The following is a 22605-nucleotide window of genomic DNA, read 5'->3' as shown; positions in this document are numbered from 1 at the left end:
GCTGCTCTTCCTTCCATGAAGGAATCTCTAGTCCAGACATAGTTTATTTCTTTACCTGGAATTGAAAGGCAAATACAGCAACAGAAAAAATTGATTTAAAGAATAGTTTTTGCCAAGCAGATGTACCTGAAGATGGAGGAAAGCATGAAATCTTGTGGCACAATGAACTTGATTTGCATTAGAGTGGCAAGCTGAACTGCTTGAAGCTGCCTGTAATTTTTTTTCCTCAGCCCAGAAGAGTGTGTTTTAAATAAAGGGAATCAGTTTAGCTTTCTAGTAAATACCTTCAGCCAGCATTTTCAGAAGGGAGTTGTCAATTGGTGACTGCCCTTGAAAGAGATTTGAAAGGCAAGCAGACGTGGCATCTAATGGAAATACAACACCTCTCACAGCTGAGTTACTGAATAAAAAGTAAGTCATGAACACAAATAAGAAAAAATAATGCTGTGAGGGACAGAACTCCTTATGCTGCCAGACCCCAGCAAAGGAACTGCCACAGACATGGGGATTTTCAGAAGTCAGGGCACAGAAAAAACCAGCATGAACAGGTTCTGAAGAATCTCAGGCACGAGCATCCCTTGGCACTGAGAAATACATTTTGCAAAAATATTAACAAAAAATACTCAGCTGCAGAGCCAAGCCCATCCCTGCCCAAGTGCTGAGCAGTTTCACTGAGTATCCTCCTCCTTTCTTTTAGCAGGTGCAGGGTGAAGGTCACTCACCCCGTGGCAGAGGTGATGTGTAAAATACTGCAGTGGTCCTGCAGGTACAGAACTGAGGTAGGGCTCCACAGTGTGGGGTACAGCAACTCCTGGCAAATCTGTTAAAAACAACCTGTGTGTGCACCTTGTGTTACTGCACAGCACCTGCCTGGGAGCAGACTGGTGTTCAAGCAGGGTGTTGCACAAGGGAGAGACTCTCAGGCTGAAAGAAAGCATCCTCTCCATCACAGGCAGCTTGTTTATCACAAGCACCAGTGGGAAAGTGGGAAACAACCCCCAAATACTCAGAATATTTAAAATAGTCTGATTGCGTGGTGAGTGCCAGATTTGTAGCAAGTGAGTGGGTGGGATTGGTCTCTCACAACCTGCCTTCAAAGTGGAAGGAAAGAAAGAGTATGAAATCAGCTGCTGAAGAGTGTCTGCAGGATCTGGAAGCTGCTGTGTGCCTCCCACCCTGCATGTCCTCAGATGGGCTTGGCTGGTGCAGTTTGGCACCACCCATTGGGCTTCCCCCAGCACACTGCTCTGTTGCCTTCATCAAACTCAAAACCACCCCAGGCCTTTGCTGCTGTCACATCTGTGGTTTTTTAAAGGGTTTTGTTTGTTTTGCCTGTTCTGGCAGAAACTCAGAAGTGGCTGCAGGGCTCTGGCCACAGGTCTGCTCAAACTCAGGGCAGCTTCAGGGTCGTCCTTTTGGTCCCCTCCTGCAGGATGGCCCTGTGCTGTGCCCAGGGGTGGCCCTGTGCTGTGCCCAGCTCTCTCCCTTTGGGCTGAAGAGCTCCCTGTGTCAGGAGAGCTCTCCTGGGGGAGGGATGGCTGCCAGCTCTGACCCGAGAGGAGAGAGCCTTCATCAGAGGAAGCAGAGAGTGAGAGGTGAACTTGGTACCCTGGGTGAGAGTTCTCCTGCAGGTGGGCGAACAGCACCCTCTCCTTCCCCACAGAGGAAAGAAGAGCTGCTCCAGGGTTTTGCATGGGCCTGGGGTTGTGATCTGTGTTCTTTGGGGATGGTCCACTGGGGGAATGTGTTTCACTCTGTCCCCAGTGTGCAGGCTGCTCTCCTGCTCCTGCCGTGCTCAGGGAGGAGGGGCACTTACCTGTGGGGGATTTTTTTAAACAATAATGATTACAACGGAAGGATTCCTGAGGCTTTGTTGTTCTTGATGAGCCTGCCAAGCAGCAGGTATGACTTGACCTATCCTTTTAGCCTTCTGGCTGTGTCTCCCCATTTGCTCAGCATCCCCGTGTGCATGTTCAGGAAGGCATTTGATGCTGATTGGAACTAATTCACCATCACAGTGGGGGGAATTCACTTACACTGCTCTGTGCTAACAGCTATAAGCAGTGATAATTAATAGCTCCTAATTGCTTAATCAGTGTAAAGTTTAAGACTATGTCATATGTGAAGGTTTTTATTTTGTGTGGATGACTAAACCCCCAATTAATGCATCCAGTCACACAGCCTTACCAGCACTGTCTGCTCCAGACAGAGAAAAATAACCAGTGTCTTCATTACCCCCCTCAGGTCCCTTTCTGTAGTCATTACTGTGGCCTGAAGACATTTTTCTGTAGCAGCTGCAGTAACGTTACAGTGAGCTCCCTATCAGCTCAGAGCTGTCAGCAGCAGATATGAATCCAGCAGCCCGAGCCTGTTCTGTGCTGCTGACATGCTCTTCTTGACTTTCCATTTATTCCTTTACCCCTGGTGGCCAATCTCCCTTAAAATCAAAACTGTCTGCCACCGGTGGATCTGGCAACACTCTGTGATTTTGCAGTTCTCAACAGACACTCGGTCCCTGTGCACACAAGGCTTGTCTCCATCCCACATTACTCAAGGTAATGCATCCCTCTTTGGTATTCAGGTTTTGTTTTCTTTAGTGCTGGCTAAATTTTATCTCTGCTCCCTCTCCCCCTCCCACTGTCGCTGTATCTCTTTCCGTGCCTGTCTTTCAGGGCCTATCTCTTGGATTGTTTTCGTTTCCCAGACCAGTTTCTTTTCAGCTGCTTGTCCCCGAGTCCCTCTCCATTTGTGTTTGTCTCTTTTCTTATCTGCTGAGGAAGATGAGGGGGAGATAGAGCTGGTGACTGGCAGAACTGGAACTCCCTGTTGGAAGTGATTGTGAGCAGGAGTTTGCTTCCACCCTTAGAGAGCTCCAGGCTGGATGCATCCTCCTGGCAGGTGGGGTTGTGTCAGATTAGGCCATCCTTAAAAACTTATTTCTAGTTCTGTTTCCCTCACAGCAATGTCTGTTGTATTCTGTGCCATTTCTGAGTCAGCATTTCTTATCTCAAGGTTTACAAACAGATACATGCTGTGTGAGTCTTCTGTCAAACTTGGAGAATTCTCTACAAATTCATTTCTCACAGGGTTGGGCTTGGATGGATGGATGGATGGATGGATGGATGGATGGATGGATGGATGGATGGATGGATGGATGGATGGATGGATGGATGGATGGATGGATGGATGGATGGATGGATGGATGGATGGATCCACAACAGGTGCTGTGCTTTTCCACAGTGTAGGTGCTTCTTTATGAACCCTCTGTGAGTTTTCTCTGTAAAGGGATCCTATTGATATTTGTGGAGACTTCAGTGGAGAAGCAAAAATACAAAGAGGAGACAGAAAAGTCAGTTTCTCCCAATAAAAGTAACAATACCAATGCAGGTACAGCTTGTTAAAGAAATGCCTGAATTTTATGGGACTAATCCTACGTTGGAAAACTGGTGATAGATCCTTAGGTGAATTCATCTAATGTGAGTGGAAGCATAAAGTTTGTTACCAGTGGAAGAATTGACCCTTAGATTTCTGCATCCCATAATGCTTCTACAGAGGAAGAGAACGCGAGCACTAGATATTTCTATCACTCATTTTCTACTTGTACAGAAAGTTTTAGTTTTTCTTGCAACGTGTGTCTCTCCTGCCATTAGGGAAGGAAATCCTGGGAAGTGTGAGACTCTCTTAGGTAATTAAACTTTAAATCAATAGCAGGGATCTGAAGGCTAGCACAGGGCAGGTAGGAAATGCAAAATGGTTTTTGCCTAACAAAGAAGTGTGAATGAATGAATGAATGAATGGAGATGTGACAATAGGATCAGTCAGACAAGGACAGGGAAAGCATTATGGCCTGATAAAAGCAGAACAATCCATCACAACAATAATATCTTTAATTCTCCTTAATGCTGTGTTTGAATTACAGTTTGATTTTGTTATCTCTGCATACACAGAACGAAGGAGTTTAGCTGCCTGGAGAAACAACACCTATAAAAACCTTCTGACTCACCTAAGCCATGCAAAGAACAGCCTGGAACTCTTACCACAGAGTAAATCTGGAATTTCATGGACTTTGGGGCTGAGTATCTAGATGTCTAGAAACATCTCTCTGGCATCTCTAGCCTTTTTTCAGGAGTGAATTTTTTAGGCAAAGGATGAGTTTATAAGCAGCCTACAGAAGCTAATGAATTATTTATAGGTGTTTTGATAGTTAATCAAGTATTTTAGATTGTTAGCTAAGTAAAGAGGCTGCCTAGAGCTATGGCTTGTAACCATCTAAGCCATTTCATTTTGTCTGTGTTTATTTGCACTTCAGTATCAGTGTGTTGCAGGTATCCCAACACTGAAGGATGATTTACAACCAGATAGAAACCATCTGTAAATGGGAGCTTGGTGCAAAGTGAGACATTTCTTCTCTTATTTCTGCTTTCCTTCTACTGAGAGGGCTCTGCTCGAGGCAGCTGGCTTAGCTGATGGGGAAGAAGAAGGGTTTCTTCTCTCTCTGACACTGAGCTTAGAGCTGAGAGGAGCACTTCATTTTTCTTGTCTCTTCAGTAACTTAATCCTTTGTGGTTTTACTGTTTCTGAAGTAATAAAGTCAGTCTGGAGTCAAAGGAAAGCCCTTCTCAATTCTCAGGAAAATACAAGGATGAAGTAACCTTGGTCTTTCCCCAGCTAGTGAGCAAACATTTTCTGCTGCTGACTTTCCCTGGCTGGGAAAGCAGAAGCATTTCCCACAAATAAAACTCTGTCCTGGAAATGACAAGGAAGGTGCTCTGCCCAGAGTCCATAATTCAGATCTGGGAAGATCTTAGCCAAGGGCCAAGGTAATTAGCTAAGGGAAGACAGCCCAGGAGACAAAACATTGGTTTTGTCTGTGCAATTTGCCAAAGCTAAATTAATCCTCATCTTCCAGTGGGAATCTGCCTTTTCTTAACCTAGATTTCATTATAAAACCTGTGAAAATTATGGAAGCCTCCAAACTGGCACTGAGTGTGCAAAACAATGCTGCTCTTCAGGAGCAGAAATGTACTCCAGTGACCCAGTTGTAATGGGGAGGCAGGTTTGGGGTTTTTTTGGTTTTTTTTTTTTTTTTTTTTTTTTGTAGGTTCTTTCCTTCCTTATCTTGCTTGGAAAACATTTGCCTTCACTAATGTGGAGAATCAAGTAAATGTGCCAAGGTTGTGCCCTGCAGAGAGGTTTTTTTTTTTGGCCAAATTCTTTTAGCCCTTCCTGCTGTATGTTTAGAATATTTTAGACACAAGGAACTACAGGAATGATTTATGCCACAAATTGTTTCTTTTTTTTCTTTTCAAATCTGTTGCCTCACAGTGTAAAAACCTTAAGAAATACACACAGGAAGATCTGTGAGTGTAATTTTTCCAAGGGCCAATACATTTATTATCATTTCAGCCTGACACACAGATCTCATTGAGAGACCTGCTCCTCACACGAGTGCTTGTTATGCTCCTGAGTGTGTCTGTTGACTTCCACAGAACTATTTCTGTCTTAATTTTGCAGAGCTGGTCTTTAATGTGTTTCAATCTGTCTTTATTACAGGACAGAGTTTCCCTTAGTGGGGAAAACCTGGTGAAGTAGAGAAGGATGTGAGGGCAGAATCTGGACCAGTTCATACTGAGAGCAAGGAAAGTTATTTTTTCTCTTTAAAACAACCAAGCCAATATAGATACACTATTTGGAGGGAGTTTGGTTTTAATTCTCAGTATATTTGACCTTCAAAAGGACACAAACCAATGCAATTCAGAGGTGTGCTGCCTACAAGCTCAGCTCCTGCTTGTGTCTGTACAGCTGAGAAAAGTGAAAACAATGAAACAGACACTTTTGAGTTCCCAGTGAGAAAAAAGGAAACTGGCAGCCTTTTCTTGCTTTATTGTTAAATATCTCTATTTAAATGCAAATCATCATCTGACACTGCCAAACAAAGTCATGTACCAGCAGCAGGCATGCAAGTTAAAAAAATGTTTTAAATGATGTTTTGAAGATGCTGAATTGCTTTTATTTCCAGGAGGAATAGAGGTGCCTGAATAAATTTCTGGCTTCATAGCAGGGATCAGCTCAGCACCGAGGTGCTTCAGATATGAAGATTTGTGTTTCATGAAGATTTTTCAGAGGTGTGGGCAGGCTCTCTGGTTAGGGAACACTTGGAGGGATGCTGAAGGTTCTTCTGGTCTATCCCACAGCAGCAGTACAGGGGAAAGCCCAGTGTTTAGAGAATGTTCTGGAAGGGAGTGGGATTCAGGGACAAAAAGGAGCAGCCAGATTGCTGCCTTGCTGGACCTCAGGAGTGTGTATTTACAAGTGACCTGTGCTAAATTTATGGTGCTGGGTGCAGGGCCTCCAGCTTCTGAGCCCAGAGAGGCTGAGACTGGACAGGAAGGAAGGGCTGGGACAGAGGAGAGGGCTCTGGGTGGGCTGTGGCTCCTCCTGAGCTGCCCCTGCAGGGATGGGAAGCTTCCCTGAGTGTGCATCCATCCTGCCCCTCTTGCTGCTCAGGAGCAGCCAGTTAATAAAACTTCCAGGGGAGCGTTCCTATTCAGTTCAGCAAGTCCCAAAATCAGCTAACAACCTGTACCTTATCAAGCCTCATCTGCTAAAATTCTTCCTTTAATTTGCTGTTTACCTCTCCATTTCAAACTTTCATTCTTATAAATCAGTGTGGGTCTATTTGCTTTCTGTGCAGGGTTCCAGTAGTCTCTTAATAATCATAATAATCGTTATTACTGATTAAAGTTGCATTATTCATGCCAGATGGAGTGCCCTCCCTGTCAGCCAGAATGAGTTTGCATTTATCTAGTTATAGTGCATTTGTGATCTAAATAAACAGATGGTAGAAGGTGACAGAGAATTATTTGCTGGTGATATCAGCAACAGTGTTTCCCAAGTATAATTGCTGGAAATGAACATGAATGCAACAAGGGGCTGGGAGCTTTAACAAGGTGCTTGGCATTCAGGGTGTTAATTACCAGCCAGCATCATCAATAGCACCAGCAATGCCAAGGCAGGAATGCTGCCTTTGAAAAATTGGTGACACAGAGTCTGACTTCACATGACCATCAGGGTGGGTTTGCTGAGCTCTGTAACACTCACAGGTGGGAGCACACTCTAAGAGGAGCAGCGTTTGTCTTTAGGGTGATCCAAAGACGTTTTGCACTTTCTCCAGCTCTGTCTCCCATCAGGGCACGTGGCAAGGATTTGATTTAGTGGAATGGAGCAGTGTTAGCAGCAGCAGCTGTTAACACACGATTGAAAGGATTGAACTGGATCAGGTTCAAAGGGGAAATTCACTTAACACCATCTCAGTGATGTATAAAAGTTGAATCAAACACAAGGCTGGGTTCCTGCCATCAAAGGCGCGGCCATGAGGGCTGTGCAGTGTTCCACAAGACTTACACTGGGTGTCTCAGCTCATCCCATCAGCTCTGGCTGGGTGAAGGGTGAAGGGCTGGCCTGCCTGCCCCTCAGGCACTGCCACACCTGGGAGCCTGCCTGGACTTTGGCCATGTCCAGCTGGCACCATGGAATGGGGCATCCCTTCCCTTCCAGCCAGACTGGGCTGGGACTGTCCCAGAGCTCTCCAGTGGGGCTGAAGTGCAGCCAGAGAACATTCCAGATCTTCTCCCTGCTTGCCAGTCCCTCTCACATGGGGCAGCATTTACATGACATGGACACATGAACTGATCTCCCACCTCAGTGCAAGTGGATTTCAGTCACTACTTGCTAGGTAGATTATAAAACCTACCATTGTTAATCCTTCTTAAAACTGTATTTTACAGTGAAAGCAGCTAGAGTTCTTTTTCTTCAGGGACTAAACTTATAGTGCAGGCAGAGTTTGTGGTGATTGGGAGTGGGGCTCATCCCTGATGGGCTCCAGCTGTGCAGGACAGGTGAATGCTATTGAAGGGAACGAGCCTGGAGTGCCCAGGGGCACTGCCCAACCACCCCAGGGAGCAGAGGGCACACAGGGGCAGGGCATCAACAGCAGGGGATAAAAGGCTGGGCTGAAGGACAAGAAGGGCAGATGCTGGCAGCCTTCTGCAGTGCCCTGGTGTTACTGTGTGTGGGCAGGTGCCTGAAGCCTTCTGGAGAGGTGAGGTGTTATTCTGTATGGGTTGGAGCTTTCTGAAATTGTGTGGGGATGCTCTGTGTGCTGTGGCTGTCTCAGCTGTGACAGGGGCTGTGACAATTGTTCAGATGCTGTTGGACAGGAGGTGAGTCCCTGTACAGCCTTTCCAGCACAGCCATCTCCTCTCCTGTGAAGGAATCAGCAGGTTTTACATAGGCTGTGGAAAGCAATGCTGATAGCACTGAGTGATGCCATTGTTCCTCAGTCCTCCACACCTACTCATACTTGATTTTGTTATAAAATTTCCAGGTCATTATTCAAGTATTTAGAGTATAAAACATTTAGATAAGTACCTGTGTTTCATATAAGGTCTGGTTATTTATTTGGGCCTTTTTATAGGCACTGTTTTAACCTTGCTAAAGTATAAAAACCTTCCAAAGACAAGGTGGACTCCCATCTTTTGCAGTTGCTGGATGTTGAAGGAATGGAAGGAAGGCACATTTCCAATCTCTCTCTTTCTCTCTGTCCTGCAGGTGGTCGTTGCCACAAGTCCTGCACAGGACGGTGCTGGGGACCCACAGAGAATCACTGCCAGACCTGTAAGTGTGTGAGAGTGAGAAACAAAGGACTGCAAAGCAATGTAGCAGAGATCCTGCTTGTTTGTTCTTTCAGTTGTGAGGGGATACTATAAATTCTGCCTTCAGTATAACTCTAAAATGTACAAGGGGTTTTTTTGCCCCCTATATATTTTTATCAATTTTTTTTTCCTACCTATGTGAATGATATTTTTCTTTCCTCCCTTAGGCTTTCTAAAACTCCTTATGCTAACTTGAAATTTCTTTTCACTACTTGGTGGCAACATGGAGCATGGCTCTTGAGAATATTGATGGCAGATTTGGAGCTCTTTAATGAACACCTGACACTGCAAAGTTCCTGATGCCAAAATACTCTGTTAATTTCAATGCTAGCCTGGGAATATTAGTTGTCTTGCAGAACTGTTTTCTTTATAATAACTTCAGAACATATTTGCGTTGTACTGAAAGAGAGTAATAGGTTTTTTGTGAAGGAAGTAGTAAGTGAAGGGTCACTCATGCTGTTTTTCTGTCCTTGTGAATTTAGAGAGCATGAAAATGAGTTCCTTCTTCCTTCCTGAAGGAGCTTTAAGCTCCTCCACATAGGCAGAAAAGAGCCAGAAGTACAGTCCCAATATTAGCAAATAATAATAAAAGAGGAGAAAATTGAGGGCTGTTTTTTTCTACAAGTTATTTTCTTTTTCCTGAAAACCAGTTGCCTTTACTGGACTCACTCTCCCTGGGAAATGAAGTGGTTGCTGGGAGCTCTCCCACGGAACACTTCCCCAGCTTGTGCTTGTGTCCTTGGCTGAGCTGTAAGTGGGAGGAAGGACTGTGACAAATGAGCCACTCCCAAATTATTTTATATCATGATATAATGGGAAGGGACTTAAACCCTAGCAGACCAAATTATTTGATATCATGATTAGAATTAATTATTTTTTTTTCCTCTGTCCTCATGAGAAACTTGTTTGTCTATTAAAACTAGTCAGAAACTGCATAACCCATCCAAACCAGTAAATTGTTTCAGGCCTTGTGTGGCTCTCTCGTTCAGGAATGGTTTAAAGTGGCTCCTGGCAGTGATGTTCTGTAAGGAGCCCATGATGCTGGTTCAGGCCTTGTGTGGCTCTCTTGTTCAGGAATGGTTTAAAGTGGCTCCTGGCAGTGATGTTCTGTAAGGAGCCCGTGATGCTGGTCCAGGCCTTGTGTGGCTCTCTCGTTCAGGAATGGTTTAAAGTGGCTCCTGGCAGTGATGTTCTGTAAGGAGCCCATGATGCTGGTTCAGGCCTTGTGTGGCTCTCTTGTTCAGGAATGGTTTAAAGTGGCTCATGGCAGTGATGTTCTGTAAGGAACCCATGATGCTGGTTCAGGCCTTGTGTGGCTCTCTTGTTCAGGAATGGTTTAAAGTGGCTCATGGCAGTGATGTTCTGTAAGGAGCCCGTGATGCTGGTCCAGGCCTTGTGTGGCTCTCTTGTTCAGGAATGGTTTAAAGTGGCTCCTGGCAGTGATGTTCTGTAAGGAGCCCGTGATGCTGGTTCAGGCCTTGTGTGGCTCTCTTGTTCAGGAATGGTTTAAAGTGGCTCCTGGCAGTGATGTTCTGTAAGGAGCCCGTGATGCTGGTTCAGGCCTTGTGTGGCTCTCTTGTTCAGGAATGGTTTAAAGTGGCTCCTGGCAGTGATGTTCTGTAAGGAGCCCGTGATGCTGGTTCAGGCCTTGTGTGGCTCTCTTGTTCAGGAATGGTTTAAAGTGGCTCCTGGCAGTGATGTTCTGTAAGGAGCCCGTGATGCTGGTCCAGGCCTTGTGTGGCTCTCTTGTTCAGGAATGGTTTAAAGTGGCTCATGGGCAGTGATGTTCTGTAAGGAGCCCGTGATGCTGGTTCAGGCCTTGTGTGGCTCTCTTGTTCAGGAATGGTTTAAAGTGGCTCCTGGCAGTGATGTTCTGTAAGGAGCCCGTGATGCTGGTTCAGGCTGTGTGTGGCTCTCTCGTTCAGGAATGGTTTAAAGTGGCTCATGGAAGTGATGTTCTGTAAGGAGCCCGTGATGCTGGTTCAGGCTGTGTGTGGCTCTCTTGTTCAGGAATGGTTTAAAGTGGCTGTTGGCAGTGATGTTCTGTAAGGAGCCCGTGATGCTGGTTCAGGCTGTGTGTGGCTCTCTTGTTCAGGAATGGTTTAAAGTGGCTCATGGGCAGTGATGTTCTGTAAGGAGCCCCTGAAGCTGGTTCAGGCCTTGTGTGGCTCTCTTGTTCAGGAATGGTTTAAAGTGGCTCCTGGCAGTGATGTTCTGTAAGGAGCCCGTGATGCTGGTTCAGGCCTTGTGTGGCTCTCTTGTTCAGGAATGGTTTAAAGTGGCTCCTGGCAGTGATGTTCTGTAAGGAGCCCGTGATGCTGGTTCAGGCTGTGTCCCCAGCCCCATGGCAGGTCCAGCTGTGTGCCTGCAGAGGTCCCTGTGGCAGGATCAGCTGCCATGCTCTCAGCCTCTACAATGCTCTGCTCTCAGCTGAGGGAGCTGATTTGGTGGATCAGTGTGGAATTACCAGGGAGGGAAGAGTTTATCTGCAGGGCTGGGAAGGCAGGAGCTCAGCAGGGCTGCACAGCAGGGCTGGCTCCAGGAGTGACAGCTCTCTGTCCCTCCACAGAGGCTGCCCTTGCAAATCCAAGCAGTGGGGACAGGCTAAGGCACAACCATGGGGTTCAAATAATCAACCAGGACAAGCCATAACCCATCCCATGTCAGGGAGATGCACAGATCACTCTCCTCTACTCCCCATCCTCTCACCTTCAAGCCCACCCTGAAGGTCAGGGACAGGAATTAGTTTTACATCCCAGACTTCCTCTTTGCCTCCAGGAGCTCTCTGCCCCTTGGACAAGGCTGGCACAGGGTGGTTCTTCACTGGATTCCTGCACAATGTGTTTCCTTCAAGCTGAACGAAGTGAGAGGATTTGAGTAGGGACTCAAAACATCCCAATGCAAGTGGCATTATGCTTTTGCTGCCTTCATGTATGATTTTAAAAGACATGCCTGGCTCTTGGGCTCACAAATGTTAGATACAAGCTGTGTTGTGCACGTTGTGTCTGCCTTAACCCTGTCACCTTGGAAGCACAGCTTTCCAACACATGTAGGAAAATACTCCAGCAGTGCTACATCCAGTGCCAAACCATTCTGATCCTACAAACAACTCAGAGGTTCATTTTGATAATTTCTTTTTTTTTTTTTTTTATTGAGGATTGAAGCAAAATATTTTAATGAGCCCCCCTCCCAAGATAAGATTTAAATTATTTTCCTGGGAAAGGATAAAAAATGAAAGATCTTAATCCGTGTCTTTCATTTCAAATTACAAATGGGAAAAAACCCCAAATCCCTTTGTTTTTTCATGAATATCATCTACCTAGCTGCTTATGTTGCCTTCCAGCAATGTCTTTGTTGCTAACTCTGTCTGAAACACCACCTGCATCTAACTCTGTTCTAATGTCTCTCTAAATGTGACAAGAAAATTCATGTATTTAAGAAGACAATTAATAGGAAATTTAAGCCAAGCTGTTCTGTTAGGAGATAGAGAAGATAAATTCCAGGGTACTGTTATACACAGTTGGCAATCCTTTTTACTTTTATAATTAAAATATTAGTGGATGCTAATAGGAAGGATTTGAAATCGAGATGATATAACTTGTTTCAGTGTCAGGAAAAGCTAATGTGAAAATGCTTTTTAAGAGTCTGTTTTTCAAATTGTATTGGGCACACTCTGAATAGAATGTAAACCACTTAAAAATATTAATAACAAATACCTTTGGGAGTTACTAATTAAATTTGAAAATCTATGGTTGGGTTGTTGAAAGTTTTTCTGTTCACGTCTGTTAGGAGTTTGATGCAGAAATTAAAACTTTTACAATTCAATATATTATTAAAGTGACAGATTATGCACTTTCTCCTGGGGGATTGTAACTGAAAAAACAACAATCTAAATTAGAATATAGACCCAACTAAGGGAATGCAAAAAAAACAAATATAACCTATAAATCCAACCTGAAACACAAAACACTTGGCAAATGTCAAGTGCACCTTGACTCTGTGTGTGTACAGGAGTGTGGTCAGGGCACAGCTGTATTTATCCTGTCCTTGTGCAGCTGGTGCTGCTGAGAAGGTGCCAAATGAGAGCAGCAAAAGGCAAGCAGGATCCTGGTGGGGCACCCAGAAAGAGCTGAAGCAGCAGCTGGGATCAATCAGGGAAACCCACGCTGCTGCTTGGAGCCAGCATCTTTAATTAAATCCCTTGTACTGCTCTAATAACTTTGCACGTTTGGAACACTTTGATTGATTTCAGTTTTTTTCCTTCATGGACTGATATTGTCCTGACCCAATTAAAGATGAATAAAGGAGACTGATCATCTGCACATGTACATGAGGTGCTCACATCATCACAGTTTATTGCTGTAGAAGTTGAGACTCTCACCCAGAAATCCATCTCAATGCACAGCACATTTCTCAGGACTTTGCTGTTTGTCCTTTGCTCCTGGCCCTGACTGTGACAGTTTTGTGTAGTTGAACCCTCCAAATTCTTGGGATCCCACCCAGAACCTTTAGGAATCCAGGCAGGTAGTTGTGCTGATCCTCAAAAGGTCTGCTTGGAAGCTTGGGGTCTCAGCTGGGGTTAGTGAGCTCTCCTCAGGGTTGTGTTGGGTGAAGATATGAGTACCTGGCACCTGAAATGCCAAAGAGTTTGACATTTTGGCCACTATTTGTAATTCAGATAGGTCTTGAGTTACAGCTATAAAATCAATTGATTGTATTTGGGGGAAAAAAATCTTGTTATCTGTTTAAACCAGTGCAGCTAGGTGTATTTTCTGTGTATTTCCCTGAGAATGATTACAGGCAGCTGAACTGGCCAGTGGTGTTTATTGGCATCTCAGCAATCAGATTGTTTCAAGCCTTCAGACAATACACAGCACTGCCTTGTGGGAAAAGCAATTTATTTCTGGGGAAAAACCTTCCTTTTTAAGTGTCTTAAATATGAGTCCTTAAGATCCAGAGCCCACTGAGCTCATTAATGTTTTGGAGTGTGGCAGGCTCTCCACAGGGCTGGGCCTTCAGCAGCAGCTCTAATGCAGGTATGGCAAACAGTGAAGCAGGAGATAGATCTCATCTCTTCTGGCCTCTTCCCAGAACAACACGTGGGCATTTCTGTTGGCATTGTTTGTTTTCCCTGAGAAATAAACAACTGGGGAAGATCAGTGACAAACCTGTGCTTTAATTAATAGTTTTGCTCCAGGGAAACCCACAGTGTTCCCTCTCCTGAGCAGCATGGTGGAGACCCTCCTTGAGCTGGTGTCTAACCAGGAGCAAAATGTGCTTTTTGAAGGCATCCAGTTCAAGCATTGTGCTGAAGAGAGGGCTGTGTTCCTCCACATCAGCCCTGGTGGGAATGGCCCATGCCAAGATCAACCCCAAAACCCTGGTGTTACCAGCACCATGCTCCAGCCAACTGAGCTGTTCCTCCATGAGGAACCAGGGTGGACATTGGTGCCCACACCCAACAGCAGCTGGTTCTGGGCTAAATAAATCAGAGGTGAATTTGGTGGCTCCCACTGAGGGGCTTTACACCAGAACTTCCTGGGGTTAAAGCAAAATGCCCAATAGCTGTGGGGCACAGCAAGGAATGCATCCAGCTGAAGGGCTGGCAGAGCCTTTGGCTGGTGGCCCCTTGGCTCCCTGGGCAGTGGCACAGGTGACAGCAGGGTTTGGGTCATAGGGTGAGCTCTGTGCCCTCCACTGGGAGTTGGGGCTCTCCCTCTAGGCAGGGTGAGGCTGGGCTTTGTCTCTGTGAGGCAGACCGTGCCCAGCCCAGGGCAAATCCTGGGGTGGTGGAAAACAAGGCACACTCACAGGCTAGGGAAGGAATTTGTTCATTTTCATGAGCTGAGACTGTCACGCAGTGTGCTGGTGGCACACAGCCACAGGTGCCATTGTTCCACATCTGTCTTAATGTTTATCAATACTGTCACTTAAATAAACAAATCTTTTTAATGTGCTTCTCTGGCAGTGTTGACAGTAAATGCCTTCACAGAATTTCCCAAATTCCTCAAATTAGATTGCAAAACCACAAAAGCCTTTTCTTTCTCTCTGGGGGTTTTCCTCTGGTATCAGCAAGATGAAAATGCTCTAAAAGTGCATTGTTTTATTCTGTAGATTACAAATAATCACTTCTCTTTAGGTATTTACATTTTTATGTCTTAAATAAATACTGTATGTAGCAAGAACCTTCAGCATTACCTTAAGTATTTCTGGCAAGTAGTGAAGGGATTTTTGGATCTGAATGTACTTATAAAGGTGTTACTTCTACATGAAAATAGTAGAATCAAGTAGAAAGCTGGATGGAATTTTGTTTTCTCTTGCTTCCTGACAAGTGGTTTTCATCAAGAAAAAAACCAATCAAGAAGTAATTAAGTGCTTTTTAAAAAATAGGTGTTGAAGGTTAATTGCAGAAGTGTATCATCCCAGCTTTTATCAAAAGACAGCTGACAGCACAGTAGGCAGTGGTGGCTGGTTTAGTGTGGATAATACCAATTTGTTTTTCCATAAAATAGAGATAAAGGTTACAGGTGAGGGAGGGGAGGTGGATGGGCCACATTCTTTGCACAAGGTTGAGCCCCCAGTGGTGTGGAACAATCCAGCTGGTAGATCTCCTTGCTTCATTCTGGAATGAAGGCAGGATTGCATTATTTAGAAACAGCAAGCATTTTTTTCCAAACATGCTCCAAGGTTGCAACCTGTTCTGTTCCCATGTGCCAAAGGGATTGCCATCAAGGGCAGCCTTTGGCTGTGACATTGGTGGTCTCACTCTGAATTTCACTCATTTACTCTGTCCTGCTGTTCTTGGTGGGGAAAACTCCCATGCAGCTGGTGGGCTCTTCTGTTATTTCTGGGGGGCAGGGGAGAGGGTGTCATATCCTGCTTAAAAAACCCTAATGATTTGAAAGTAACATTGCCCATGAATTTTCAAGGGTAAGAGGGCACAGTAAAAATTCCTTTTCTACAATCCTTGGGCAGCATGTGTGCTCCTAAGGAGGGGATTGTGCAGGTACTCTGGATACAGGTGTCCTGCAGATGTTCTGGATACAAGTGCCCTGCAGGCATTCTGGATACAGATGTGCAGATGTTCTGGATTACAAGTGTCCTGCAGGCATTCTGCATCAAGGGAAATACAGGTTGGATATTAGGAAGAAGTTTTTTACAGAAAGAGTGATAAAGTTCTGGAATGGCTGCCCAGAGAGGTGGTGGAGTCACCATCCCTGAGTGTGTTTAACAGAGCCTGGATGTGGCACTGGGTGCCAGGGTTTGGTTGAGGTGTTGGGGCTGGGTTGGACTCGATGGTCTTGGAGGTCTCTTCCAACCCTGTGATTCTGTGAATTCTGGAATACAAGTGTCCTGCAGGCATTCTGGATGCAGGTGTCCTGCAGATGTTGTGGGTCCAACCTTGTGATTCTGGAATACAAATGTACTGTAGGTTTTCTGAATGCAGATGTTCTGGATGCTGGTGTCCTGCAGGCATTCTGGATGCAGGTGCCCTGCAGATGTTCTGGGTGCAGGTGTCCTGTAGATGTTGTGGGTCCAAGTGTCCCACAGCCATTCTGGATGCAGCTGTCCTGTAGATGTTGTGGATCCCAGCACCAGCACCCCTGAGGCGTTTCCCTCCCTTCCTGGTGGCTTTCCCAACCCGCTGGGGGTGTTTTGCTGGGGGAGCAGTCAGAGCTCTGTGGGTGTTTTGGTCAGGGAGCACTCAGAGCTCTGTGGGTGTTTTGGGGGAGCACTCCAGATCTCTGTGGGTGTTTAACTGGGGGAGCAGTCAGAGCTCTGTGGGTGTTTAGCTGGGGGAGCAGTCCAGATCTGTGCCTGGCCCTGTGTGACATGTCCCCTTTCCTGCCCCTGCAGTGACCAAGACGGTGTGTGCAGAGCAGTGTGACGGGCGCTGCTACGGGCCCTACGTCAGCGACTGCTGCCACCGCGAGTGCGCCGGGGGCTGCTCCGGACCCAAGGACACCGACTGCTTTGTACGTGCCACTTGCCTTCTTCTTCTTTCTTGTTCTTCCCGCCAGCCACTCTGCAGATTCTTAATGCTTTAATCCATGAAATTCACGGTTTTGTCCCTTCTAATGTACTGCATGCAGATTCAGGATGCAAATTTTAGCTTTTAGGATTTTTCATATTCTATTAGCATCGTTTATCTACTTAATGTTACTCATTAACAGATCTGTGAGATTTGTAAATACAGATTGGGAGCCATTAATATGCTTATCTTTGTGATTTTTATCTTTTTCTTTACCAAGATTAGCTTTTAGAGGTGAGAGCAGATTTTTAAAAGTATTTGTCATTGTATTTGAACATGGTTTTTATTAGTGCTCTGTGTGCTTTTCATATCAAAGGCAAGAATGCTATTTAGATTCTCTGTGCAAGGTGTTCCCTGTTTCTGCCAGACTTTATTGAAATTCAGGTTTTTTACTGGGCATGCTTCTTTGTGGAGATGGAAGGAAAGTGGTTCCCAAAACACTCTCCCTCAAATGCATGTTACTCTGTGTGTGCTTCAGATGGAAAGAAGAAATGGCTTTTTCTTTAAAGAAATACAATCTAAATATCCAGGCCTTGAGAAAATCTGTCTTGCTTCTAATCCATTATTTCTAAGAAGCCAAAACTGATCTCAAAAAAGGTGTAGCTCCTCACACTGGGTCGATGAGATGAGTTTTGCCAATGGTTTCAGGGGAAGCAAACCTAGGTCTAAAGAAGCCTAGACTTAGAACCTGCACAGAGAGGTGAGTTCTCAAAGATACCCATGTGTTCAAAGAGACAAATACCTGTGAAGTTGGACTGCCAGGTGAGTTGGGAGGAAGGTATGGAAAATTGAGACTGTGGGCAAGTGACTCGCAATTAACTGGCAAAAAATGCATCTTTCCCTGGCTGGCCCTGACTGCTTGATAGAGACGGGTTTTGTGCTTCAAAACCACCCTCTAAATGCTCTTCTTTGGGTGACCCAACAGTGCCTGGGAGTTCTCTGTGGGCTTTGAACTGGAGAGACAGGAAAACACCAGTCTTGTGCCATGTACAACAGAACTAGGTAAAGGGAAGGGGAAAAATGCAGTCATTGGGTCAAAATGGCTTTGAACTAGAGAGACGGGAAAACACCAGTCTTTCTTGTGCCATGTACAACAGAAATAGGTAAAGGGAAGGGGAAAAATGCAATCTTTGGGTCAAAATGAGCGTTGAGGAACATCCTCAGAGCTGATGTGTTGATGTAACCATTTTCAAAAGGTAAGGACTGTCACTGCTAAGTAAAACTTTTCAAAAGGAAAGCCTTGAACAGTCATGGCTCAGGCCTGCTACTTCAGCTAAGTAGGAGAGGACTGTGGGAAGGAGACTCAGCTGGATTAGGGGTAGAAAAACAATTTATAAAACCATCATGTGTTCACGTCATGGTGTGTGGTGGTTGACTGGATTTGTTATGATTTAAAGCTGTGTACCTGATAAAGGCCTAACTGCTTTAAAAATTGCAGTAAGGAACTCTCCTTGCACCTTCCTGGGGGCTCTGCATCACTCTGGACCCTCACTCATAAAGTTATTGGCAGCATAAGTTGTGCACTGCTGTAGGCTGAAAGTTAGACTTTGTGCATCATGGCAGCTGTGGAAATACACATGCTAAAAATCAACGGGTGTGTTTGTTCTGGTACAGCAGAGAGGCATCCAGGGTTTATTCTCATTCCCTTCTGGCCCCAGAGCAATGTAAAAGAAATTCAGCAGGGGTCTGGCAATTTTCAGGCCTAGTCATTATTTGCTTAGCCACAGTGGGTGAAAAGTGTAACACTTTAGGCTAGACACAACTGTGCTTAGCTTTCAGCTGAGAGACATAACTTTGTTTTTTCCCTGTGTATTTCCTGTGCTTTTATTCACAAATTAGCAGCATTTAGCACAAAGTGCTAGAAATTTGCATATATTATCGAAGCAATTACAAATGTATATAAAACATTTCAGTCATAAATTAAAAGTTTGCAGCTCTTCTAGATGAATTTTTCCTGAGAAATGCCATGTCTCCGAGGAGTATTGGTGTGCTTTACTTTATAAATTTGCCAAAGTGTTATCAGAGAATTGTCATGGACATGATGGAGTACCTTTGAAGACAACATGTAAGAAATGGGTTGAGGAAACAAACTAAATTGGTATTTATTAATAAGCAAAAGTACAGCTTATGAAGCATTACAAATCCTTTAGAGCATTATGGCATCTTGCAGCAGCATTCTGTTCTAAATACGGTTTTAATATCTGTAGATAAAATTCATCCATCCTCCTCCATCTGCTGCCATGCACTCATTTGCATATTCAGTTCTAAAAGCAAGACAGTAATCATCATCTGACATAAATGCAAGCAAACCTGCTAAAGCAAAGTTTTACTGATGGTTTTGTCTCAGATTCAAACTGGGTCTAGAACTTGAAATGCATAGGAGGGCCTGGCTGATTGCCTAGTGGGACCAGAGAAGTGACACAACCCTTTTCCTCAAGTGCCATCCAGTTCTGAGTCAAGTGTTTATCTTTGTAAGGGTTAAAAAAAAATCTGTCTCTATGAAAAAACCTGGCAGGTTTTATATTTGGCATTGTAAAGGAGCAGGCACGGCAGGGTCAGCAGTTTTGCTTAGCACATGCTCCATGCAGGACAGTGCTTTAATCACCAATCTCCCTGCTCATGCATTTCAGCAGCAGATTTTGTCCTTGGATACATTATTAGCCTCTCCTTTCTGCAATCTTCTGGCATGGCAGGTCCCAGGGTCCTGCTGGTCCTGATCCAAATGGAGATAAGAACTGCTAGTAAAATCAGCAGAAGGGAGGAATCCTCTTCTCTTTTCTCTCAGTCCCAGCCCAGGAGGCAGGGGGACAGGATGCAGATATTTTTTGTTATACTTGCTGACTCTTTCAAGACACAGCACCATCTGTGTCTTTAAAGAGCCATTTCAACAAATAAAAATGGAAAAAGACCAGGATTCCCTCCTAGACTAACACTTCTAAAGCAGCCTGGATTGCAGGTTAGTGAGGAGGCAATGCCCAGTGGCTGCTCAGACTGCTAGGGGGATCCAAGCCAGGCTACAGCTCTGATATTCACACAAACTTTTCATTCAGGGTATGCCCTGTGAAAATTACTCCAACAGCTTTCTTATAATCTGTAGTTAAAACTGTAGACATTGATGTGTGCTGATAAGGAATGTCAAAATCGGTGGGGCTCTTTCTACTCCTAATTACCAACCTTGCATGGTCAATTGTTTTCCCTGCATCCCATTACTTTTGTTATCCACACACTCTTTCCTCTTCATTTGTCAGAGCCCTGTCCTCTGTCAGCTGTGTGTGGCAGAGCCTGAATGCTAAGTGGGACAAAGTCCTATTTTCCTCTCTCAGCATGTGAAGCAAGTGACCTTGTTAAACTTGTCACTTAGGGAAATGGCCCCCTCCTGTGCTAGCTTAAAAGAAGTTCTTATCCCTCTCGCTTCCTAATTGGGAATTAGGGTTTTCAGCTGGCTGTAAGAAATATAAAGGGTTGGTCCTCTGAAAAAGTCATTAGCATTTGCTTAGAGGATGATAAATAGCTGCTCACTCTTGGCAGTTTTAGAATGTCCTATCAAGTTGAGAATTGGTTGATTGTGAGTAGTTATGAAACAAATTACGCCGTTGTTTTGGTTCTGTAGGAAGTGTTGTAACAGGCCACTGTTGCTAATTAAAGGGGCTCACCAAACTCCCTAATTAAAAAAGTCACGCACTTGCCAAGATCCTAGCAAAAATCCAAGTAGCCAAAATGAATGTTAGAGAGCTCTGTATCACATTCCTCACTGTCACAGCAAGTCTGAACAATCAAAGCCATCTTTTACCCCAAAAAACCCACACAGCCCTAAAGCAGCTGTACGATTTAATTCCTTTTTTCCCCCCTCCCTTGTTTTGCAGGCCTGTATGAATTTCAATGACAGCGGTGCTTGTGTCACACAGTGCCCCCAGACCTTTGTGTACAACCCCACCACCTTCCAGCTGGAGCACAATCTCAATGCCAAGTACACCTACGGGGCTTTCTGCGTCAAGAAGTGCCCACGTGAGTGCCCTGCTCCCTGCCCAGCTCCCTGCCTTCTCTCAGGGGGAGCTGCACTTGATTTCAGGAGACTCAAAAACAGCGAGAGGATGAGAGCTGAGTGCAGAGCACCTCCTCTCCAGTCACCCCACGTGTGCTTGCAGCCTGGAATAACTCAGGTGATAGCTAAGGGCTGGGACATTCTGTGCTGCTGGCAGTTCCCAAGGATTCTAGAGGGATTTTCCCAAAGGAAGGTGGTTTCTGTTTTCCTGGTCAACTCCTTGTTACATTCATGCTTTAGATCAATTCCAAAACAGTGGAAATAAATAGTTAAAATAGTGGGATTTTAAAAGGGTATGAAGTTTTGTTTCAAAAAAATAACAGTCCACCACCAGCACCTGGTACCAAATGCTTCCATGACATTGATGCCCCTTCCTTGGAATAATGATGATTTGACTGAAAGTTACCCTGAGCAATTCTGTCCCAATGAGGAATAAACTCGTAATACTGACAGGAATGCAGTCTGAAAGCTCCAGAGTAAAATTAGAGGGGAAGAGGGAGTTAAAAACAGAAGAATCCCATGCATGTAAAACCCACATGGTTCTGAGATACCAGCCAGATGATGACAAGTAACAGAAAAAATTATGGGGTCATCACTTGCACAGTCTTTGAATGTGCTGGTTTAATTGGAAAGAATAATAAAGGAGACAGAATTCTTGCTCTCCTTTCATTCCATCAAGGTTTACACTTGTGCATTAATTATTCTGTCCATAAATTATGTGCAAGAAGGATGGGTGATCTCTATTCAATGGAGCCATAATTCAACCCAGCCCCAAATCCCAATTTTGAATCTCTGTGGAGGACTGAGAGCAGCCAGGGGCTGGGACCACCAGGGCCCAGCTCTGCCTCCAATAGTGGTGGGTTTGCTGAAGCAAGATTGGTTTGTTAAGAACCTGATATCATCCCCTATAAGGGTTATAATTCTTTGCCCAAATACTTCACTGAACATTTACCTTTTTTGTTCTCCTTTCTTATCAGCATTAATCATTTAGTTAAGTAGAATCACTCCATATTCCCTTTAGCTCTTGTTTTACAGGGAAAAAATTGAAATACTTGTCCTGTGCACTGTTTTATCCCAGATGTATTGTGTGCATTAAAAAGACAGGACACACCATTTGCTTTATTTCTCTCCAATTACTATAAGTTCCTTTTTTCCTACAAATAATAATAAAGCTAAATGGGGGAAGAAAGGGGGATCAGGCCTGACAAAAATGGATTCTTCTAAGTCTCTGATAACTTGCCCATACACTTCTGAAAAGTAAATTAAAATTAAAATTAAAGAATTTTAATGTCACTGGGAAGGTGCTAAGGTAGCAATAGCTCAAAAACACACCCAGCTTTTGTTCCCTTGCTGCCAACATCTCCTTTTTCTTTTCAGACAACTTTGTGGTAGATTCCAGCTCCTGTGTCCGGGCATGTCCCAGCTCCAAGATGGAGGTTGAAGAAAATGGCATTAAGATGTGCAAGCCCTGCACTGACATTTGTCCCAAAGGTAGGCAGTGGTTCAAAATAAATTTACTTGGAATAGTCTACACAGGGTGTTTCTTTGGCATGAATTGCCCTTCATGAGTGTCTTGTAGAATATCAACAGTCTTTGAATACCCAGGAAAGTTTGAGCTATGTAGGTTGTGTGTCAAGCACATAAAACAGAGTGAAAATTTATTAAGTTGTAATGGCAATATAACCAAACCAATTACTTTTTATTAGATACAAATGAAGGGAGGTTTCTCTGTTGGTTTCAGAGAAATCTCAAAGAATTCTTCATTGTGTTATTTTAATGACAAGTATTTCCTGGAGGTGTTTTAGCAATGTCCTTTT

General features: G+C 44.5%; 1 protein-coding gene across 2 annotated transcripts in view; it reads left to right on the top strand.

Moving 5' to 3' along the window:
- ERBB4 (erb-b2 receptor tyrosine kinase 4) overlaps positions 1–22605 on the top strand; it is a 455036-nt gene that overhangs the window by 339661 nt on the left and 92770 nt on the right. For both annotated transcript variants that reach the window (XM_018911785.3, XM_050987615.1), the window contains exons 5-8: positions 8611–8676; positions 16572–16690; positions 20610–20751; positions 22166–22279. In XM_018911785.3, coding sequence (XP_018767330.2) covers positions 8611–8676; positions 16572–16690; positions 20610–20751; positions 22166–22279 — 441 coding nt within the window. The remainder of the gene's footprint in view (positions 1–8610; positions 8677–16571; positions 16691–20609; positions 20752–22165; positions 22280–22605) is intronic.

This window comes from Serinus canaria (assembly GCF_022539315.1).
Source record: "Serinus canaria isolate serCan28SL12 chromosome 7 unlocalized genomic scaffold, serCan2020 HiC_scaffold_29, whole genome shotgun sequence".
Lineage (NCBI taxonomy): Eukaryota > Metazoa > Chordata > Aves > Passeriformes > Fringillidae > Serinus > Serinus canaria.
This window is presented reverse-complemented; position numbering and strand designations above follow the sequence as displayed.